This window comes from Melopsittacus undulatus, chromosome 10 (assembly GCF_012275295.1).
Source record: "Melopsittacus undulatus isolate bMelUnd1 chromosome 10, bMelUnd1.mat.Z, whole genome shotgun sequence".
Classification (NCBI taxonomy): Eukaryota; Metazoa; Chordata; class Aves; order Psittaciformes; family Psittaculidae; genus Melopsittacus; species Melopsittacus undulatus.
Window position 1 is genome coordinate 3,251,448 of NC_047536.1, and position 21,977 is coordinate 3,273,424.

Consider the following 21,977-nt stretch of genomic DNA (forward strand, 5'->3'; position numbering starts at 1 on the left):
TTGGCATTGTCTGGGACCAGTTTAATCTGTTCCACTTACCAGGAAAGGATGGTTGGATCTGAATAAGGCATTTTTGTACAGAAACAGGTTGCTAAAGCGAGTACCAAGAGATTTGCTGTCACCAGAGGGTTTTAGGACTTGACTTCTGTGCTGATGGCACGTGCTTTCTGGTGCTGGTGCTGCAGAGTTAGTGCCTGGACTCTCCACCTTTAGGACCTGGGTTTGGGCAGTGCCTCGGTTCATGCAGCTGTCCTGGACGTGTGTTATGTTACCTGTGCACTTTAAAGATAAATTGACAATGAAACAATGTTTTCCATCACATGGCAGATAAATGAGCTTGTGTCCAACAGAACAGAAAGATCTGGGAAAATGAAGTATTGGAGCAGGTTGTTTTCCTTCAAAGCTAATAGATAACAGTCAGTTTTCCTCAATGATGAACCAGTTTTGTCTGTAAGCGTGTCGATGCACAAACCAGCTTTTACATTAACAGGCTGAAACTACTCCAGTTTATCAGTTGGGGAAGTGCAAATCCTGTTCAGCAAAGTTTACAGCAGTGAAGCACCAGGCCATTTGCAGGCAGTCTAAGTATAGAAAGCTTCCAATTGTAAAGGTAACAAAAGGTAAAAATAGAATGAAAATGAAAGAGTGTGTAACCCAGCCTCATTGGTTTCCAAAGTGTGTTCAGTTAAAGTATTGATCTACTCTAATGAAAATTCATTCTCTGCTCTTGAGCAAGCAGCAGAGAAATGAAACAGTGTCTTTCATTACCAACAGTCTATAAAATATGCACATACATGCAAGTATGTCAGCAGTATTTTCTTTGCAAAATGAAGCCACTATTTCTTTTGTCTGACACATAAAGTGTGCCTATCCTATGGGCTAAGCAGATAGGGATGGTGTTCTGCCCTCAGTAAACATGCAAAATTAAGTCATTACTACAACCTGGACCTATTTTGGAGTAAGATTAACACAGCTGCTTCTCCCAGACCCACACTTCATAACCTGCTACTAAGGCAGCCATACACCTGTGGCCAGAGACAAATCCTAAATCAGAAAGTGCTGCTTTCTATTCTTACAGTTTTAAACACATTGCAAGAAAAACGGCTGAGCAAGTGCACAGGCACTTGTTCTGTGTTCTGCACCAGCTAAACAGTGCAGATGATCTTACACCTGTCCTTGTTCAGCCTGGAGGCTGAAGGCTTCTTAAGGGGAGACCTTAGAGCAGCTCCAGTGCCTAAAGGGGCTGCAGGAAACCTGGAGAGGGGCTTGGGACAAGGGCCTGTAGGGACAGGCCAAGGGGAATGGCTTTAACCTGCCAGAACAGGGGAGACTGAGCTGAGCTCTTAGGCAGAAGCTGTTCCCTGTGAGGGTGCTGAGGCGCTGGCACAGGGTGCCCAGAGAAGCTGTGGCTGCCCCATCCCTGGCAGTGCTCAAGGCCAGGTTGGACACAGGGGCTTGGAGCAGCTGCTCCAGTGGAAGGTGTCCCTGCCTGTGGCAGGGGCTTGGAATTGGATGAGCTTTAAGGTCCCTTCCAACACAAACCATTCAATGACTCTATGATTCTAAGACACAACTCACTGCAACTGTCTGGTGCGGAAGGGATTGATTAAGGGATCATTGCAACAAATGCTGAAGCTAAAAAACAAACTAACAAAAAACCAAGGAGAAAGTTATAATTTATCAGTACCTGCAAGCAGGAGAAATCTCCTGCTTTAGTCACTCAGTCCACTCAACTGGTGTGAGTTCCAGCTCCGAAGGGATGCTGTAAGCAGCAGCTGCTGACACATGGCACCTGAGCTGAGGAGGGCACCATGGGCATCCCTGCCAGTGGCAGTCCCTCGGGTTTTCCATGAGCTTGCAAACTGAAGGAGAAGAAAATGAACTTGAAACCAGTGGCATGCCCATTTCCCATCCTCAGACCTCTCAGGGTGCTCAGCGAGATGTAGAGAAGGCAAAACTGAGGAAGAACATGATATCAGATAAAATATCTTAACACAATGCTTCCTTAATTAAAAATGTGTAGATCTACGTGCATACACTTGCTTGCACTCAGCACCATGCAGTGAGCTTCAGTTCAATGCAGTTGCAGTGTTTATAAATGCAAGGGTTTGTCTTTCACACAGTGACATCCCTGGAGAGCTGGGGAGGACCCAGCCAGTGCAACAAAGCCAATGTAAGTAAGAGGGAATACAATATACATGAGAAAAGGCAAGAGCAGATGAGGAAGTGACAGGATCTGGAGGTTTGTCACTGTGGTTAATCTATAGGGTATATGAGAGTGGAAGAAAAAGGTTTTAAACACCTGAGTTAAGAGAAAACACTGAAAGGAAACAGATATTGACAAAGAAATCTGTGGGAGGTGGGGACTATTGAGCTGGAAATGATCGATCTGCTTGGAAGAGCAGTTTGTGCCCTTACAGGTCTGTGCTGTGCCCAGGGCAGGAAGGGAGGAGGGATGAGCAGAGTGTTGCTGGAGGGGGATCTCTGAATGTGGGCTGAGAGCTGAGAGAAGTTTAAATGTTAATATCTTGTGAACACAGGGGAGGGATTGTTTGATCTGTGAGGCCCATTAATGCGAAGCAGTTACTCCTAAAAAGTGTCTTTTAAGACCAATGTTATCATGGAACACTGTGGAAAATAGCTCTTTGTTGGCAAGTGATAGACAAAATAGCCTAATAAGCCTTTCTTGTATTTGTTTTGTGCTGTGGCTCTTCAGGGAATGCCCAGGTCTGCTCAGTTGTATCGGGGCATGTTCCATCGAAGGAAAAACTACCATTTTTAGGATGTGCTCACTGGAAGCCTGTTGCTGTGGTGTCATTTTGAGTGCCCCCTTGGCCAGAGCTAAAGCTTCACACATCTTTTATTGCTAAATTTCTAAATACTTCCCTTGGGAAAGGAGGAGGAAGCAGATGAAAGGATTAACCCATGGGGAACCATCGGATTCTCTTCAGAGGCAGAGATTAATGCTGGTTCTGGAATGGGGAATGAAAGGGAAAACTGGAGTGTTCCTTTGAAAAGGGATGAATTTTTCATCATTTCCTTTCTACAGTTTCTCATAAAGAAAAGAGACACATTTCTCAGCATGGGAAATAGAATCAAATCTACAACAGTAATCTGGCTTATTTTTAACATAGGAATATCTGCCCTGTGGGACCAAAGCTCATGAACTGAGTGTTGCAGAAACCTATCCTTGGAGGACAAGCAATAGGACAAGGGGTAATGGGTTCAACCTTAAACAAGGGAAGTTCAGGTTGGATGTAAGGGTACTAACACTGATTGTTTAAGGAGGTGAGGAAAGTATATGGGAAATTAAAGACCCACCAAAAACCACCACTTACATCAAAATGCTTTTGCAAGGAGTGTGGCTTTTCTCATCTGGATCTTTCCTACCTCTCTAGAAACCATGTGAAGCTCCATGCTGTAAGGGTATAAATAAAACCAAGCCTAAGAGTATTCCAACAGGCTGGCTTCCCCCATTAGCCTCACCACTTACCTGAGGGTGCATAGGTTGTTGGGTTTCCCCTCTCTGTTGAATTATAGGATATAAACAGTAGATGGCCAGGGTTTTAATCTTAGATCTTTATGTTGACTGAAGTTGTAAAGAACTTGAGTGACTCGGTAGGAAATGTCAGTGAAAAGCTGGGCATGTTTAACTGGTTAAAAGCAGAAAGAGGCTTGGAGGTAACTTGCTTACATACTGCACAGTACAAAATGCATGGCTCACTGGCAGGGTGACTGCCAAGGCCATGTGTAATCCACTTATTGCATTGGGAACAGCAGGAACGTGAAAGAGAGGAGTCAGGAGTTACTTGCATTTGTAAAGGCTTTTAGGTAAATTGCAGTTAACCAAAGGTACAAAAAAAGTATTTGCTATATAATGTATGGATTAGTCTCCATAAGCTGGCTCCCTTCTAAATGTATTTTCTTGCTTTTTTTCATCCACTCATTCCACTTCCCTCATTTCAAGGAATTTCTTCCCCATTTTTTTCCCTCTCTACAGCTTCTTCTGCATTCCTTAATTTTGTGGCATGTGTTGTCTTTCAGAGAAAATGGCTTTGCCCCCTTATTTCCCATTCCACATCTGTTCTTACTGTAGCAGACATCCTTTTCCATCTCTCTTTCTCTAACAGGAGCTATAATCTCTAGACTTTCAGTTTCCCTTTGTGTGGAGAAGGTGGCTCCTTCAGGCCTCTTCTGGCCACCTACCACCTCAAGAAGCTTTCTGCATCATAACTGCTTGTGATACTCCCCTTCTATCCCATGCTATTAATGCCTCTTTCCTCGATTTCCTTGCCTTGCAAGGGACATTGAGCACTGTATTTAGGCATGTATTTTCACTGCTCAAGCCCCACAAACACAGACTGTGAAGCTCCAGATACAGTAGATTAGGAGGATGGCTGAATGCACCATTATTTCAAACTGATCTCTTAATACTGGAAGAGTGAACCAATGTGAATTAACCTTTATCACTCAGTGACGTGTGTCCTTCGTTAATAACATTCATATATATATATATGTATATATATATATATACAGAATTTACTTATGAAAATGTAGCTTTAGTCTGGCCTGTTCTTTCCCTGAGCCAGTCTGCTCTGAATTCATGCCTTTCCTCCGTTCAGCATGACTCCATTTCCTTCCATGTTTCTTGTGAAATCCATGCCTTTCAGCAGGAATTGCTATAGTATCTCGAGCCCAATAACCTAAAACATGTTTTCAGGGCATAAATGGTGCTGGTTTGGTAACAAGGGGGAGGTGTCAGGGTTTATGCCAAGCCACTTTTGGATGTAGATGGGATTTTCATGTCACCTGAAAACTGCATCTGATCCTTGAAGCTTAGAGAATCTCAAAATGACATATATTAAGCATCTGTGTATGTTTGGGCAGTGTCTACACTTGACAAGTAAAAGCATGCATCAGAATAGAGGTGAGATTACAGCAATACAGGAGGTTGGCATTTTTCTTCCTTGTGAGAGAATATTTGCTTGAATAAAATGCATACCAGAATCTTCAATTTCTTATCTGCTTCCCTGAAAGTCCATGCAAATGCAGGCTGGTTCCATCCCAGATTCAGCAGCTGTGGACATCTGAATTTCTCCTAGGATTAAGGTGACCTTTAGGGTCTCTATAGCAAGCTTTTTGGTTAACAGAAGGGCTTCCTTCACTGTTTACCCTCAGTATAATGCCATTGCCTAATATGCTTAAGCATGTCTGCTCTCTCACTTGTATTTGCACAGCTTTTTTCAAGGCTAGTACTTTGAAAGGCCTATTCTCCCACACTGTTTCAATATTTAGATAAGAAATACCTGGTGTTGCCTTTTGGAGCAACGTATCTGCTGCCTGCCCTTCTGTTCTCACCACCAGTTTCAGCTTGGTGGATGGGGAGCTAACTGGCAGCCCTGCGAAATGTGAGCTATTGCTTTACTCATACGACTTTTATTTTGCTTTCAAGAGATTGAAAACGGTTATAGAGATCTGCTCTGTTGATGGTTTCTTTTTGTCTCTATTGCTCTTGAACTCCAGGCTGCCCTATCCATCATGTTAATAGAGCAAAGGTAACAACCAAAATAAATATTTTGCTGTCTTCTCTTTCAGATAAAATTGAAGATGAATTAGAAATGACTACAGTGTGCCATAGACCTGAAGGACTGGAACAGCTTGAAGCACAAACCAATTTCACTAAGAGAGAACTTCAAGTGCTTTACAGAGGATTTAAAAATGTAAGAATGATGCTGCAGTGAACTGAGTCCAGTTTGTATGTGTTCCCCCCCAGCCTCCCCTGCTCAGCTGCGTTATGTGCCATTCCCCTGTGAAACATTTGCAGTTTTGTGCTGGATGTCCCCTAGCACAGCAAAATGAGCACAATTTGCCACTTCATCTAATATTTATGACACCATAATCTGCCTAAAACTGGGTTTGGATGAATACTCAGCATATAATATTCTCCTTCAATTTGTTGCCCAAATGTCAGTAAGAACACTGCAATTTCCCCAACTGTGCCAGTACTTCAAGGTAACCTGAAAATGTTTTATAGGTACTTATTTCATTCTTGCTGTCAGTTCCTCATGTTCACATATGAGCAGTACTGCTTGCTTGTGATTAGCTTGTGTCCTTTCTCTAGCTACAGAAATCTTGCTGTTTTAGCATGATGTAATAGAGCACACTAGGACTATAGGGTCCTGTGTAAACAGAGTAAGCTGAAGTGGCAGGAGCCAGAAAGAAACCTAAAGTAAAAAGGTATCAAGACCGAGGAGACAAGAAAGAGGCTACAGACTGAGGTGAGAGCAGGAGCCATGCCAGTTGGCATGTCTGTGTGCCCAGAGCAGCACTGCACTTGCCTCTGTCAGCCACCGGCCATATCCTCCCTGGTAGTGGGGAGGCTACAGCTCTCTGAGCCTCAGCTTCCAGCTCACCTGCTGCTGCCTCTTAGGGACTTGTCATAATAAATAGAAACAGGGAATTTTGAGGCTACATGGAGCAGATGCTTTATGCACCTTGAAGAATGAATACTCATTACATGGTTGCCTGAGGGTCTGGGTTTAGTCACCCAGGTGGTTCATGCCAGCTGATGTTTTTATGATGATTAATAGATCAGTATTAAGCCAGCTCAATAAACACGGGATGGGTTTAAGTCATCTTGCAGGACAGCTCCGGCATTGCAGCTACTGCCCCAGTGCAATCCTGCCGCTTCTCTCGGAAAGAGGAAAACAAATCCATTGGGTAAATACTTCCCAAAGAAAGCTGAGCTGCAAGTGTGGAGAGAAACCTGCGGATATTGAGAGGGGCCTCACTCTCTGACAGGTTCTTGAAGTTACATTGAATCACAATGCCAAAATACATTTGATTTCCCCAAGGAGTCTGGTGGTTTCAGCCTTTATTTCACCACTCACTTTAGCAGTGAGGCACAGCTGAACTTCTCTTTTTGGTGCATGTGTTGTATTTGTACAGCCTTTGCTGCACGTAGGAGGTCATTCCATGTGTGAAGTTCTGTAGCCACTGCAGACTGATACCTGAAACGTCTTCATGCTTTGGGCAGTCAGCGAGAAATCATTTGGTTTTGAGACAGCTTGACAGGCTAACATACCTTTGATGTGACACAACTGCCTACAGTGAGAGCCCCGAACTGCTGTGTTTTGCTAAGTTCTCCAATATGCCTCCTGTACTGCTGTTTGGTGGCAGACCCGTGTTGGATTGCTCTGCTCCATGCTGACAGGAGGAGTTGGCTGTGCAGCTTTCGGTACCCATGATATTTACCCCTTGCTCCTCTCAGTTCTGCTATCACTTTGCAGTATAGAGGCATTACCTCCCAGGGCAAGAGTGATAGACAAGTGTATTTAACTTATGACCTAAACCCCTTTCCTAAACCTCACTGAAGGTCCTGGTATTAATAGGTAGTGCTGACAAGATAAATGTTTTATATCAGGTTGCTAAGACAAAGCAGTCTGGTTTTCTCCAGCTGCTATTACATGATATGCATGAAGCTTTAATATCTAAGGTTTAAATTGACATGAAAGGGTGGCTTTAGCATTTGTAGCGTGTAAGTAATGGTTTCAATGGGAAAAGCAATTATATACAGCAGGCAAACTGACTCAGCTGTTACCATATTTGCTGTTGTACCAAACCATCTGCTTTTTGGGATGATGTTACAGTGCCATCTGGAGATTCAAGATCCCTACGGGAATACAGTCATTTTCTTCTCTCTGGCTTGTGCTTACTGCTTGCTCATGGTGACTGCACAGGTCCTGTTTAATCATGAGGCAACACCTGGATAATCACAGAGCCATTTACAGCCCTGCTGCAGTCACAGGAGTTGAAGGTTTGATGCTCATGAACATAGATTTCATGGTGTTTGACCAAAGGCAGTTCAGCACAGCCTGGGGCACCCTCTAGGCACTGATTCTCAGTGCTTTAATTCCTGTTCTAACTTCATCTCTCAAATCTGTCTCCCTACACCCTCAAAACCTTTCCAGTCTCTTCCCAGTGTGTCACTGGTCAGGTCTGGTGTTTCTACACCAGATGGTGACTTCCACTTCCCACTTCAAGCTGGTGTGCTTGCTGCCTGGACAAATGTCCTCTCTCTCTTTGCTTTCAGCTTTCTTTTCCAGTTGTGAAAGGGAACGTTGTGAGGTGTCCTCCAACCTCTCTCGATGCCAGGACCAAAAGTTCATGTTTATCTTTGCAGTTATCTCTGCCCCCAGGCTGCATTTAGTGTGCAATAGTCTATTTTGCATCTCGCAGATAGCTGCTGTCATACTGGAGCCAGGTTAAGGTGTTTGGACTCATTTCTTTGCTTGTGGTTCTGCACAAGCAAGGCAACAGAAACAGTAAAACCCAGCACAGCCTTTGGTGGATCCTGCCTTGGTTTAGCTCAACAAAATAAACTGTGTTACCTGCTGTCACTAAATACATCAGGAGAAAGCACTGTTTGAGCTAAAAGGCAATATTGGCACAGGAGCAAAATGGATGTGAACAGGCATAGGCTGGAAGTAGAAGGAAGTTGCTGCTCCCCAGAGGAGTAAGGTTTAGGGAGCAGTTAGGGAACAGGGGAGAGGAGATCAGTCCCCTGGGTGCTCCTCTTTGTTCTGGCCAAGCAAGGTGAGAACAGCCAGATGCCCAGGTTATGTTTAGCCCCACTTCAGTTCTGCTGCTGATCCCTGCTTGTCCACGTTGCTCATCTTTGGAAGCAATTGATGAAGCTCATTTCTGATTCCAGCAAGAGGAAGAACAGCAAGTGACCTTCTGATTGATTTCCTTTCCGGGTTGCTTTGTGGGGTTCTGTTTTTAAGGGGGATTCAGCTCCTTTGTGGTTTCCTGTTTGAAAAGAGTTGAGTTCCAAGAGGGTGGGTTCAAAGGCATGACTCATGCTGTCAGTGCCAGTGTTTGTTGAAGATGAGATGCTGGTTCCGTGCTTAGCAATCCAAAAACTGTGAGACACTGTTCTTGTTTTGAGGTAGGTAGTTAGTACGTTAAAGCAATGCAAGGTGTTTGCCTGAATCTAATTCCCTGCCACTGGAGGCAAACTGTTACGGTGAGGCACTGTGCTTTTCCATACTGCCAAGAATGATCTCGTGAATGAGTAAAGCTTTGTCAGCATCAGTGGAATTCAAACTGACACTCAGCTTACCTGCTCCTTTCATAACAGAGATTTCTTCCCAGTCAGCTGAATTCAGTAGTACTGGAGCACTAATGAGGCCTCTTGAGCATTATTTGGCTCTTAGTAAAGCAAAATTGTGATCAATTAAGTGCAAATGAATTGGAACAAGCATATGTGTCTGAAAGCAATCCAGTTACACCGAGCTAAGCAGGCTGATCAATGTCCGTGCTGCCTCTCCCCAGCACTCCTGCAGGCCTGCTGCAAACTTTTCCAGATGGAGCATCAGAAGCAAAAGGATCATGTGGAAATTGAGACAATTTCATTATGCATAATGGCCAAAACTGCTACAGAAAACCCTGCCTCTGCAAGGGCAGTGTGTGCAGCAGCAACCTGCCCTTCACAGGCTTCAGCTTCATTCTAGGGGTGGATAGTGCTGGACTGGGGCTCTTGGCAAATGCAGGCTCTAATATAGTGTGGAAGAGACCAAACAGACTCTACAACTGTGGAAAGCATACAGAAAATAGTGAGCCCAAACATGTGTAAACTACCCTTAAGCATGCAAAATGATGCTTCTTAGTGAATATAATAGTTGTATTTATCAAGAATAGAGAAAGAACCGCATCTTCACTTGGGGCAGCACTACTTGGGCCAGTAGCACTATGATGGAAAGGGAGGTTAAATGCTGTGCTAGCCTTCATTTTTAAACAGAATGACAACCTGGTCAAATACTCTGCAGTTGTGCACAAGGTCAGTGTGAGTCGTGGAACAGCAGCACTCCAGTTACCAGGTAGGTGGTCTGACCAATGATTACAAGCTACCATAAATAAATAGCTGATTATTTAGTTTACATTAAATTACAAGCTTTAAGAAATGTGAACTTCAGAAGAACATTTCTATTTTAGCTGTTATATTCCATTAATTATTCTTCTTTTAATGATTCATAGCTCATTAGATGTGGCACAGGCAGACAAAGAAGTAACCACTTTTCTCACAACCAAGAGGCTGGTTTAGTAAGAGCTTTAGCATATTTTGAGGGTATTCATCTAAACAGGAATTTTGCTGTACAGATTTAGAAAGCTTTATTAGTTTTGTTTGTAAATGCAAACGCAAGGCCCAGCCCTTGCAGCCCCTCTCTTTAGCTAATCCAGTTGGTCCTTTTATCCCCTTGCTGTGAAACAGGCTTTGAGCACTGCCACTGGAGAAGGGATGGCCCCAACCAGGTCAAGGCTGCAGTGGCAGCTGTGGGACACTTCAACATAACCAGTGGGAGGGCACTTGCCAGGACATGCAGATGCAGAGAAAAAGATAATTTTGGGTATTTTCAAGCAACAAATTATCCTTCATTTATTTCAAATCTTCTCAAATCACTGATGGATTTTACCTACATAGTGGGTAGGATACAGCAGGATTTCTGCACTGGAGGAAGGAACTCCAATCTAATCACCCTAATGCAATAGCAAATGGGTATGTGATTAAGGAACTGCCTCATTGTCACCTGCAGTACCCCTCTTTGCTCTCCTTCCTTGACTTGCACGGTATAAAGAGATTTCACTTGTTTGTTCTGTCCTTTTCCATGGTTAGGGAGTGCACAGCAGCAAGTGATACTGGCAGATCAGAGGCTGGAAAAATGCTGCTTTTCCTTTACAGGCTTTTCATGGTGGAAGAATTTCTTATCAAAGTCCTTTTTGTTCTTAAAAGGTATCTAAAGAACTCATCAATAAATAAGTCATAGACTTGAATCTTCCTCCAGCTTTTTATGTCAAAATTCAAAGGGATTTTCTTAGACTTCCTAAGTTTACTCATCTCGAATTCAACAACCTGTAATGCTACCATCAGCATTATAGATGTAATGTAGGTGCTGAGCAGCACTGTGCTCTTTCAAACTCATTTGTATTCATCCCCCAGCTTGTTTGTCCTACCCCAACATCTCAGTCTGAACAGACGTAGCGAGGTAACAGCCTGGATTTTGCTTGGCTGTAGGCAGAGCAAGTGAGAGCCCTCCAGACATCAATCCCCTCTTCCCTTCCCCATGGGGTCAGGAAGCTCAGGACAAGAAATTGCAACCATTTTCCTAAGAGTTGACCTCATTTGAAGCAGCCAGAACTGAAATGCAGTGCTCTACATTCCAGTGCCAGAGCTTAAAACTCAACCCCACAGGTTACAAAATGTGCATGGGCACAGCCTGGCTTCTCAGAAGTTTATGGAAGACTGAGTGGATGACAGGTTAAGAATGGTCTAATCTTTATCAGCCTAATACTGATACTTCTTCATAGGGACTTACCAGTATAGTCCATACCATTAGCCTCTATGGAGCTGGTGTCACGTTTCTGGATACAGTCTTCCACTGACGATTGACAACCGTTGAGGTTGGACAGAGCCTTGGTCAACATGGTGGGAACTGGATGATCTTGAGGTCCTTTCCAACCCAAACCATTCTATGATTCTAAGGTTAATGAATTCATATGGGTGGAGGTTAGCTGGCACTACAATTATCTGTAGTTACACAATGGAAGTTTCACCTGACAGAAGGCATGAGCTGCCTTTCCTGGTTGTCCTATAGAGCAGCGTTTGAACACTGCTGAAAATACGCTAAGAAATGTGAATAATGGTGAAACAAGAGCATGAGATGAAGCTGCACTCGGGATGATTTTAATGCCTCCAGCTGCACAGCCTGCACGCCCAGAGCACTGCGAGAACAGCAGTGTCATTTGTTTAATTGCTCTCTTCGGGCTTGTAGTGTTTTGCAAATGAACCTTTACAGTGTTGGGGTTTATTTTGCTTGATATTTGTTCTTCTTTTGGTTTTTCCAACAGGAATGTCCTAGTGGGGTTGTTAATGAAGAGGCATTTAAACAGATCTATGCACAGTTTTTTCCTCATGGAGGTAAGCAGAGTCCTTTGCATCTGGCAGGTTCTTGAAGCATGCCTTAACATTCATTACTGACAGCTGGCTGCAAAGCTTCAGGTAATCTGTCTAAGAAATGTGAATTGAGCTTAACCTTTGCAGGATCTTAAACAGAAGCACAATCAAGGTCATGAAACTACTTAGTGCAGTTGAACACTTATTTCACAGGAATAGACAAATCCACATTAAACATTGCCCCTAGTTGTCAGCTCTTTGTTCTCCAAGTCCCAAATGGAAACTGGGGATTGATGGGGTGTTTTGTACTGACTTTCTAGATGGCAGAAAGCTAAATTGCTTCCCCTCTCTGTGTCTTTGCTCCCCTGCTGTGGACTGCTGTGCATTTAGTATCTAGCACAGAAGAATCCCAGCCCTCATTTTGGCCTGCAAATTAATCAAAACCTTCCTAAAATTCTTAAGGCTGTTCCTAGTTGATGTATGAACTTCTAACTACCTGAAATGATCATTTTAATGTTTGTGTCACTAAGAACAGGGTGATGTCATGTACTGGAATATCAAAGTATTGTATTAAACCTCTCAACATATTCTTTCCTTTGACAGACATCAATAATCTCTATGTTGTAATAACTGAATATGTTCTGTGGGGATACTGTTCTCAAACTGAAAGAAATGAGGCATGGGTCTAAATGGCTTTTTAGTAAAAGATTCAGTATTTGAGGCTTTTCCAAATACATCTTTTACCTGGAGAAAAAGCAGTTCAGGGGGGATCTTACCACTCTCTACAGCTGCCTGACAGGAGGTTGTAGTAAGGTGGGGTCGGTCTCTTCTCCCAAGGAACAAGAGATAGGACAAGAGGAAATGGCCTCAAGCTGCACCAGGGGAGGTTTAGACTGGATATTGGGAGAAATGTCTTTACCAAAAGGGTTGTTAGGCACTGAACAGGCTGCCCAGGGCAGTGGTGCAGTCACCATCCCTGGAGGTGTTTAACACACATGTAGGTGTAGCACTGAGGGAGATGGATTAAGGGTGGACTTGGCAGTGCTGGGTTAATGTTTGCACTTGATGGTTTTAAAGGGCTTTACCAGTCTAAATGATTCTACTATTCTGTATTCCACTCTATAGTAGCTGCAGAATGCACTCATTGTGGAATAATGGCTGAAGTTTTTACAAAAGCCTATGTGTGCATGTGCATGACCTTCAGAAAGCCATTAACAAGTGTTTTTTCAACTACATTTCAAGACAAACCATGTCATATTTATGTTTCACAATGTATGTGGCCTCAAAGATGCACACCTATGAAAAGTTTACATTATATTTCAGTACGGTCTGAGTGTATTTATAGATATGTTTTATGTTTCCAGTTTGCCCCAAGTAACTGTACTACCTCCTTTGTGACACACCTTGGCTGACTTCTGCCTTCCCATGCGTGAAGAACAGGCAGGCACAGACACTTTTCATGGACAGACAACTTCTCTCGCCTCTCCTGAGCCTAACAGAGGCTTGCCCTTTTTCTGCTGTTCCATTCCCTCTAGCTCTGACCCTCCCTTAATGCTGATGGTAGTTCAGTCATGCTTAACAATGTCAGTTTAGCAGCAGGTGTGATTTTGTATTTTGTACTGTTTTCTTTCACTTGGCTTCCAAACTGTTTGTATGACTTTAGTATCATAAACCATAAGAGTTCAGATGCCTCAGAGATCTTTGCACTTTGCCTCTCTGTAGAGCCCTCTGTACTGATAAACTTGTACATCCCAGAGGGAGTAAAGCATCTCTGGGTTATAAAAAGGTGCAGCCTCTTCCCAGACTTGTAATGGTTTTGTTACATAGGGCTCCTATCCTTGACAGGTTTTCATTTTTGCTAATCAGGCATTGAGTAATACTAGGAATTGAGTATTTTATTATACCCTGTTGAAAATAAGCATCTAGTTTAATATTTTTAGGTCATTGTTTAGCTTAATGGGAGCTTCTAGGACTGTCCCATAAGTGTTTTAATTCCGAAGCTGTTATTTCTGAATCCTTCTCATAAATGTAGGAGAGTATTTTTCTTTGCAGCCCAGTGTATTCTGTCCTTAGGGATGACAGTAACTGAAGTATTTGACTTTTCTGCCTCCTGTTACACTTTCCAGGATTTGAATAATGTAAAACTGCTTGATCATTTCACAGAGATCAGGGTAAAGAGATGCTGGGTCATATTGCCTGCCTGCCTACCTAGCACAGGTCACCAGGCTTCACCTCAATGCCCATACACTGAGCAGGGAGACTCAGGCTTGAATAATGCTGTGTGCTAGAGGGAAAAAAATGTGTGGCCCCTAGAACTGCATTGAAATAATTAAGGGCATTTAATGTCAGTTGCTTCCATCTTGAATAGTTGGGCTCTAAGACTAAGGAGAGCAGTGTGAATTGCCCTCAGAGCAGAGAACAGTCCAGGGAAGGTCTTACAGTCATACACCTCTTTGATTTTTCTCTGCCTCCCATTACTGATTTTTCCCCTTTAACAGCCATCCTTCACATGGACATGGAAACTGTTCTTCATAACAGAAAGGACTTTCTAGAATCAGCAGTTTAAGATTCAAAAGGACAAAACTATACCTCAGATGAGATTGCTTTTTATTACTCATGGTCCAAACTCAAGTTAGTGGATCTAGACTCTTCCGAAGCTGGATAGTCCTTGGGGATCTTCTCTACCCAAAGCAGGAAGGCAGAGGAAGGCAGCACACATGCTGGAATCACTCTTTGATACTTCTGCTGTACTTCTGACCAGAGCTGCCACAGAGATACTCTTGGATGGTTTGGTTTGGTTCTTTAACTCATTACTTCAGGGCCAGCCCCATAATCCAGATTGTTTCTACTGTAATAAATGCTTTTACATTTCAAGGCTGTCTTAAGGAAGGGCATGGGGATTATGCAAGTCCATGCTAACTTTTACTGGTTCCTAGAGTACCTGGCATTGCTACAAGTTTGGTTTTTATGCAAAAGGAATGTTACTTAGACCCCTTATATTGTGTTAGAGTGAACTGTTGTACCAATGAGTGCCCTTTGTTTTTCAGATGCTAGCATGTATGCACATTATCTCTTTAATGCTTTTGACACTGCACAAAATGGCTCAGTGAAGTTTGAGGTAATTGTTTTGCATACTCCTTTTACGCCTCTTTCTCCATTTTGTATTTTTAAGCTTTTCCATCCATTCTTCATTGTCAGCTAGTAGGAGTCATTGGATTATGCAGGAGAGGTTTGAGTCTAAAATCAGTTGATATTTTAAATTCTGGTTCACTTTATTTTATGCAGATGGAGTTGAACAGAGAATTTGGGTACCAGAGAAAAGTCAGTATATCTTGTATCTTGTGCAGTCATCACACATTGCATGTCTGAGTTGCCATATTTGTCTGTTCCTGGAATACGGGTTGTTTTAAGGTTATTTGATGTATTGAACAAGCCTTTCAGATACTTGGTACCAAATGGAAACTATAAACCTTTAACTAAAAGGCCTGTTGCTGTGACTACAAATAGCTGTACTTCAAGCTCACACACATAGTTGTAGGAGTGCAGCAAAGGGGTATGTTAAGCCACAGACCCGTAAAGGATGAACTTCATAGATCTGAAGAGGATTTACTGTGATTATAAGCTAGGAATCACAGGCAGTCTTGCCTTTGCTGCCAAATGGCCAAGAACTCTGGTCATTTCCAGGTAACACTGACAACTATGTTCATTTATCCAATGTAAAATGGGAATGTTATCATATGTATATGTGGGTCTCTGTAGAGATGGCTGCAGTGGGAGCTTTGCATATAGCAGCTACTCAGTAGTTAGAATCTTCCAGAAACCTGACCTGACTGAGACACAGGGAAATGCTTAGATAAGTATTTAAAAGCTTGCTGAGCTTCCCTTCCTGGCAAACCTGTCTCTTTAGTGGCTGTCAGACATCAGCATGTTCGTACTTTTTGTACTGTTCAGCAAATCTGAGCCTTGGTTAAAAGGAGCAAAGGTCTCTGAGTGATGCACTGCCCCATGCAGAGCTAATGGAGATAACATAGGAAGATCCAGTGCATTAAATGAGGTATCAGGAACTGTAAGGCTCTGTTAGCTTAAAGCTCTGTTAGCTTGAAGCTCTGCCTGTACTAACAAATCCCAGTAGCAATGCTGCTTGCAGTGCCCGAGCTACCATGCAGTATGAACAGTAAATCAAAGTTACTGGAAGTAATAACTGGTGTAAACAAGAAAATACAATTCAAATGCTGCATCCCAGCCTGAGTCAAGTGGCAGGAATCGTATCTGGTCATGTCTGAGAGATTTTGCCAGAGAACAAAACCTGTGGCTCCCTGTGTTAGAGGAGTTTGGGTTCTCTCCATCTCTCTCAAGATGGGCATGTTAAATGATGGGTTTTCTTCCTTCCTTCACCAGCAGCCTAGATGTGGAGGAAAGAAAGCATCGGCTTCTACTTCCTCAGTCAGGGTTCAGCTGTGTTTAACCAGGTAGTGCAATTGGAGAGATGACTCCTTGCAGCAGGGAAATGGCCACTGGAGCAGAGGGTACTACCCTTAAAAAAGCCCCAGACGTATTTTGCCATGCTTACATCCATGCAGTGTTCAGAGCATTTAGAGACCTGTGTGGATGGGTAGCAAGAAAGGTGTCCCACGTTCTGGTCTGGAGCACACTGTGCTGCTCTTGGCAAGCCTGAGGAGCCAGAGCAGCCCATCTTCAACATTAGAGTCTAAGTCCACCTGCCTTGGACTGGAACTGTTCTTAACTGCCTGCTGTTTACACTACCCTCTCTTCAGGACTAGGAGAGCTTAAGGCTGCAGCACCCGTTCTGTCTTCCTGCCCTTCCAGCCTTGCTAAGCTGCCTAACCCATACCATAAGCTTGGCTTTTACATTGGCTGCAGTTGAGTACTTTGCTTTTCTGGTTTGAATGGTTACCACATACACATTTATTAGTGTGACAGTACTTGGGGTATCTTAGTGGGCAATATGTCCATTGAGCTCAGTCAGAGATGGCACATTTTTGGGAAAAGGAGTTAGAAGAGATGGAAAGCCATATCCTATATCCTAAAATATGTCTTTTGACTGGCACTATATAAAGAAGGTGACCTAGAAAAAGATATTGTTGAAATTCACACCTCTCTCTGCCTCGAACAGGATTTTGTGATGGCATTGTCCATTCTGTTACGGGGAACTGCTCATGAGAAGCTAAGATGGACATTTAACCTGTACGACATAAATAAGGATGGCTACATAAACAAGGAGGTAAGGCTGTTCCTGACAAGCAAGGGTGACTGCTGAAGAGGGACAACTGGTTTCTGTTGCAGAGATCAATTCGTTTTACATGCAGCTAGTTGAAATGCAAACCAGACTGGATTTGAGTATTTATCTATGTCTAAGTTAAGTGCACAGTGATCTTATAATGCATGATTTTGTATACATATTTTCCTATATTATAGTGGCTTTAATGGACTGCTTTAAACAGGAGCAAAATACAACTTATGGCTACCCGGTGACAGTAGCTATTGGTGACTGCAGGAGCCTCCAACAAGGCTATGGCCAAGTCATGGCACTGTCAGAAAGAAGCACTTGTTTATAGCTGAATGTGTATATGATGATACTTCTGCTTGATGTACAGATACAGGCATTCTGTGCTGGTTTGTAATAGGAGCAGGAAGGTGGAGAATAGAGTAACAAAATGTACTATCATTTCTATTAACTTTCCTTTTGTGTTGTTGCTGGCATGACACTACTGCAGGAAATGACAGATATTGTAAAGGCAATTTATGATATGATGGGAAAGTACACCTACCCAGTGCTCAAGGAAGATGCACCAAGGCAGCATGTAGAAGTATTCTTCCAGGTACTTGATTTTGATGTGTTTCTCTTAACGTTTGAATCATGCACTCATATACTCTACAATCAAGTTAACCCCAAGTTCAATCCTATGCCCCACTATATATCCAAAAATAAACACCAGCATCCATTCAGCCTAACACTACAGTGTCTGCTGATTTCCTGGCTCTGTAGGTATCTCACTTGTCTCTTAGTCCAACAATTTGCTTTGGGATGTGTCATATCCAGCATGCCTGAAGCCTGTGCATGTGTTGCAGCACTTCTGTACTTCTCTCAACTGCCCATAAAGTGAGACAGGACTACAGCTGCTGTTTGTTGAGGCAGTGATTAAATAAATGGTATAATAATCATAGAATAGTTAGGGTTGGAAAGGACCTCAAGATCATCTAGTTCCAACCCCGCTGCCATGGGCAGGGACACCTCACACTAAACCATATCACCCAAGGCTTCATCCAACCTGGTCTTGAACACTGCCAGGGATGGAGCAGTCACAACCTCCCTGGACAACCCATTCCAGTACCTCACCACCCTCACAGTAAAGAATTTCTTCCTTATATCCAATCTAAACCTCTGCTGTTTAAGTTTCAACCCATTACCCCTTGTCCTATAACTACAGTCCCTAATGAATAGTCCCTCATCAGCATCCCTGTAGGCCCCCTTCAAATGGCAGAGGTTGCTGTGTACGTCAAGGAAGGAATAATTGGAGACCTCAGAAGTGCTCCAACTGCCAGAGTGAACAAGTCCTTAGCATTTGGCAAATTTAATCAATGCCAGAGTCTGTAATCTCTGCTTGTAAAGTGCCTCAGGTGTAACCAGGCTGCATCAAGTAAGATACTATGCTATAACTGCAGTGCTAGCTACAGAAACAATCATTATTTTCTTTTATTTTGCAGAAAATGGATAAAAACAAAGATGGTGTTGTAACGTTAGATGAGTTTATTGAATCGTGTCAGGAGGTAAGGACAAAATCATAACTGCAATGACAGGTCAAGCCAATGCCCCAGCATTGACAAGATCCTGCTCGGGATCCCAGGTTCCCTTTGCTTGCTGAAAACACAGCTTCAAAATGGAGTTTCTGGTGATGCTCTGTAAAACCTTCTTTTATTTTCCTGAATGAATTGCGGCACCTGATCATGTAGAAAACCAGGTAACTGTAGAAAAAGCTCCTAACACCCTGAAACTTCCTTAGGTCTTTTCCTTGTCCTTTTCCTTTTCCCTTCCATTGGTGGGATGGTTGGTTTATGCAAGAGGCTGATACTGTCTCTGTGTGCTGCCCCTGGGTGGCATTAGCAGACACCGTGTTGCTGGAACTGCCCAGAGCTGAAGGTCTCTCAAAAGCTTCTAATTGCAGTGCTGGCTTCTAAAGCCACTTGATGTTTTCATGGCCAATCATTCAGGGTAAATGCTGTAATCACAGCAATGATTTTAATTTATTCTTCTGTTTTGGCAAGAAACTCTTTTGTAAATTCCATACATTGGGTTGGCTGTGATAAATATTTGCTGGTATCATAGAATCCCAGAGTGGTTTGGGTTGGAAGGGACCTTAAAGCTCATCCAACTCCAACCCCTCCCACAGGCAGGGACACCTTCCACTGGAGCAGCTGCTCCAAGCCCCTGTGTCCAACCTGGCCTTGAGCACTGCCAGGGATGGGGCAGCCACAGCTGCTCTGGGCACCTCAGCACAGTGCTTTATTTCTTTATGTAAGGTGTGTGTTTTAGCAGTGTCTCAAAGACAAGCATCTGCATTAACATGCAATAGGCCAAGTGTCTGTTGTCTTAGACTGTAATTAACTGTGTGAATGCTTGCTTAGAGATGACTCTAACATTTCATCAGTACAATGATGGCCTCTGTATTTTGGAAAGTTTACATTGGTGCAAGGAAATACAAACCAGCCTCCTGTGTATGTTAGTTTCACTGGAAAGACCTTTCCTGCTGTGCAGTCAGACAGCTCTCCGGTACCTGAGCAACAGGCAAACAATCACTCTGGAGGGCTAAACTGGCTTCCTGCTGCTTCTGTCTTTAGCCTGGCTCTGGCAGCATCCAAATTGCTTCTTAGTCAGGGACTTCAGGTGGCAAAATCCTTGTTAGCAGATGCATAATAGAAGGATAATTATTTTCATGTACTTCATTCTTGGTCCCTCCTGATTGTTTAGCTTCTATTTTCTTTGTATTTAATTTGATCACTTGTGTGTTACTCACATTCATAATTTACCTGGGTGTACATGTGTGATTAGGGGTCTCAGTACTGAAGCAGCTTTACATCTTGCTGTGATAGAGTTTGATTAATGTTCTGCCCTAGAGTTGGTTCCTCCTGTTGACACACCTGCACTATGGGCTGTGTAGAATGATGCACTGTCACCTGTGGGTTCGTGGTAGATGGGAGCAAGCCCTGCTGGTTTTGCTTTATGAAGCCCAAAACCAAGCACACTATAATGCTTACCTTTGCCATCTCATAGGATATGTCTCATGAGCAGTGAACTGCATTACTTTAGAAAGGCTGAGTGATTCCCCATGCAAGGTGATGTCCTGTACTAGTGCCCCCAAACTGTGTTAGAACTGAGATAAATGGACGCAGCCTCACAATAAGATAGAGGAAGGAGATGCAATAGAGCTCTTAAGTTGCTCAATGTGGAAAATTATTTTCACGTCACAGGTAAGCAGTTACTTTAACTTTTGGAATAACTTAATTCTTGGGAGCATGGGGAATCATCATTATGGTTCTGAGTATTAGTCTGGTTATTCTCTCAAAGTACAATTTCGAGGCTTAATAAGAATCAGTCTGACATTTCCCTGGTGTGTCTCCCAACTTTCTCATTGGGATCTAGGAACCTCAGAGAAGCTGAGATTCCCTGTACTTGGGGTTTGAGCCGGTTGTATTTCTGGATTGAAGTAGTCCGGCAAGGCAGCTTTGCTGATCAGTTCAAACCAGTTTGGGTTGCTGAAGCATATTGGCTATGTGCATATTTGTAAGTTCAGGGTCCATGGAATGCAGATGGGCACTGGAGTGCTCAGTGCAAGTCACAAGCTCAGTGCTGGTTCTGGTTTTCTTCAGTGAAGCACAGCCCATAGTTCTGAGAAGATCCTGTTTGCGTGCTTCAAACTGACCAAGGTGTCAGAAGCAGCTTTGCTGAATCAGGACCCGATCACTGAATCAATTCCAGCCCATTGAGGATGGAAAGCATTATGAAAGCAAGGCTGTTGCCTGCAGGTGCAGCTGCAGAGCTCCCCTATGTCCTGCAGTTACAAGTCACCTTTGTCCATGCTGCCTTTGTAAAAGTGTGTTCTCATTGTTTTCAGGATGACAATATCATGCGATCCTTACAGCTCTTTGAGAACGTGATGTAACAGTGCCTGGGGAGCGCTGGAGGAGCCAGAGACTTCTGTGGAACAGAGATCTCCCTTCTGGGTGAAAGCTTTTTACACTTCAGCCACGTTCGGTGTGTGAGGATTTTGTATGACCTGTCCAACCAAATGGGAACTGAATGCAACCGATCCCACCTCTTCCCCGCAGGAGACACCGGTGGACCTTTGTTTCGTTTTGGAAGCATGTGAATATCTTAATGAACCCTGACAAGAGAGAACTGCTGCTCGAAGTTCAATGAGTAACCTACAGTGTTGTTTGCTAGGCACAAGTCCTGCTTTTAATCTAGCAAGTTTGATTACCTATGATAGCACATGCCAATAGCTTACTCAGCAATCTATTGCAAGCGAAAATCTCAGTCTATACTACCTTAGGGCATATTGTTTTATGGATGCCTTGCCATTAATCTGCTTTGACAAAAGTAAAACCTACCAAGGCAGTCTGTCAGAAAAGAACAATGTATGTACCTAGGACATTAAGCAGAGAGCCCATGTAGCCAATATCCCCATTTCTGCAGAGATCCTGCTTCTCCTCTCACATGCACTGGTGCCACGTGCTGTTCCATGGAGATTTTTCTGACCACATTTAACCAGAGAATCATCATCTTCATCAGGGTGAGCCAGAAAAAACAAGCATGTGTTGCACATATAAATATCAAACTACAGAACAAATTCCTTTCAATTATGGTAAGTTCTTGCAGGACCAGGCAAGTTTATCAGGGCTGGTACAGGGAGATGAACACCTACACTGGTACCAGCCATCTTCTGCAGCCCAGCATGTAGTGGAACACCAAGTGATTCTCTAGAGTGCATCTCAGCAGCATCCTGGT

The 21,977-nt window shown here is 43.3% G+C and overlaps 1 protein-coding gene across 1 annotated transcript in view; it reads left to right on the forward strand.

Annotated features, from left to right (window-relative positions):
- The window catches only part of KCNIP1 (potassium voltage-gated channel interacting protein 1), a 238,292-nt gene extending 216,928 nt beyond the window's left edge, over nucleotides 1-21,364 (forward strand). The window contains exons 2-8 of the mRNA XM_034066802.1: nucleotides 5,596-5,720; nucleotides 11,908-11,977; nucleotides 15,001-15,071; nucleotides 17,088-17,195; nucleotides 17,689-17,793; nucleotides 18,680-18,742; nucleotides 21,085-21,364. Of these exons, the coding sequence (XP_033922693.1) occupies nucleotides 5,596-5,720; nucleotides 11,908-11,977; nucleotides 15,001-15,071; nucleotides 17,088-17,195; nucleotides 17,689-17,793; nucleotides 18,680-18,742; nucleotides 21,085-21,132 (590 nt within the window). The 3' untranslated portion in view covers nucleotides 21,133-21,364. The remainder of the gene's footprint in view (nucleotides 1-5,595; nucleotides 5,721-11,907; nucleotides 11,978-15,000; nucleotides 15,072-17,087; nucleotides 17,196-17,688; nucleotides 17,794-18,679; nucleotides 18,743-21,084) is intronic.
- The last annotated feature ends 613 nt before the right edge of the window (nucleotides 21,365-21,977 follow it).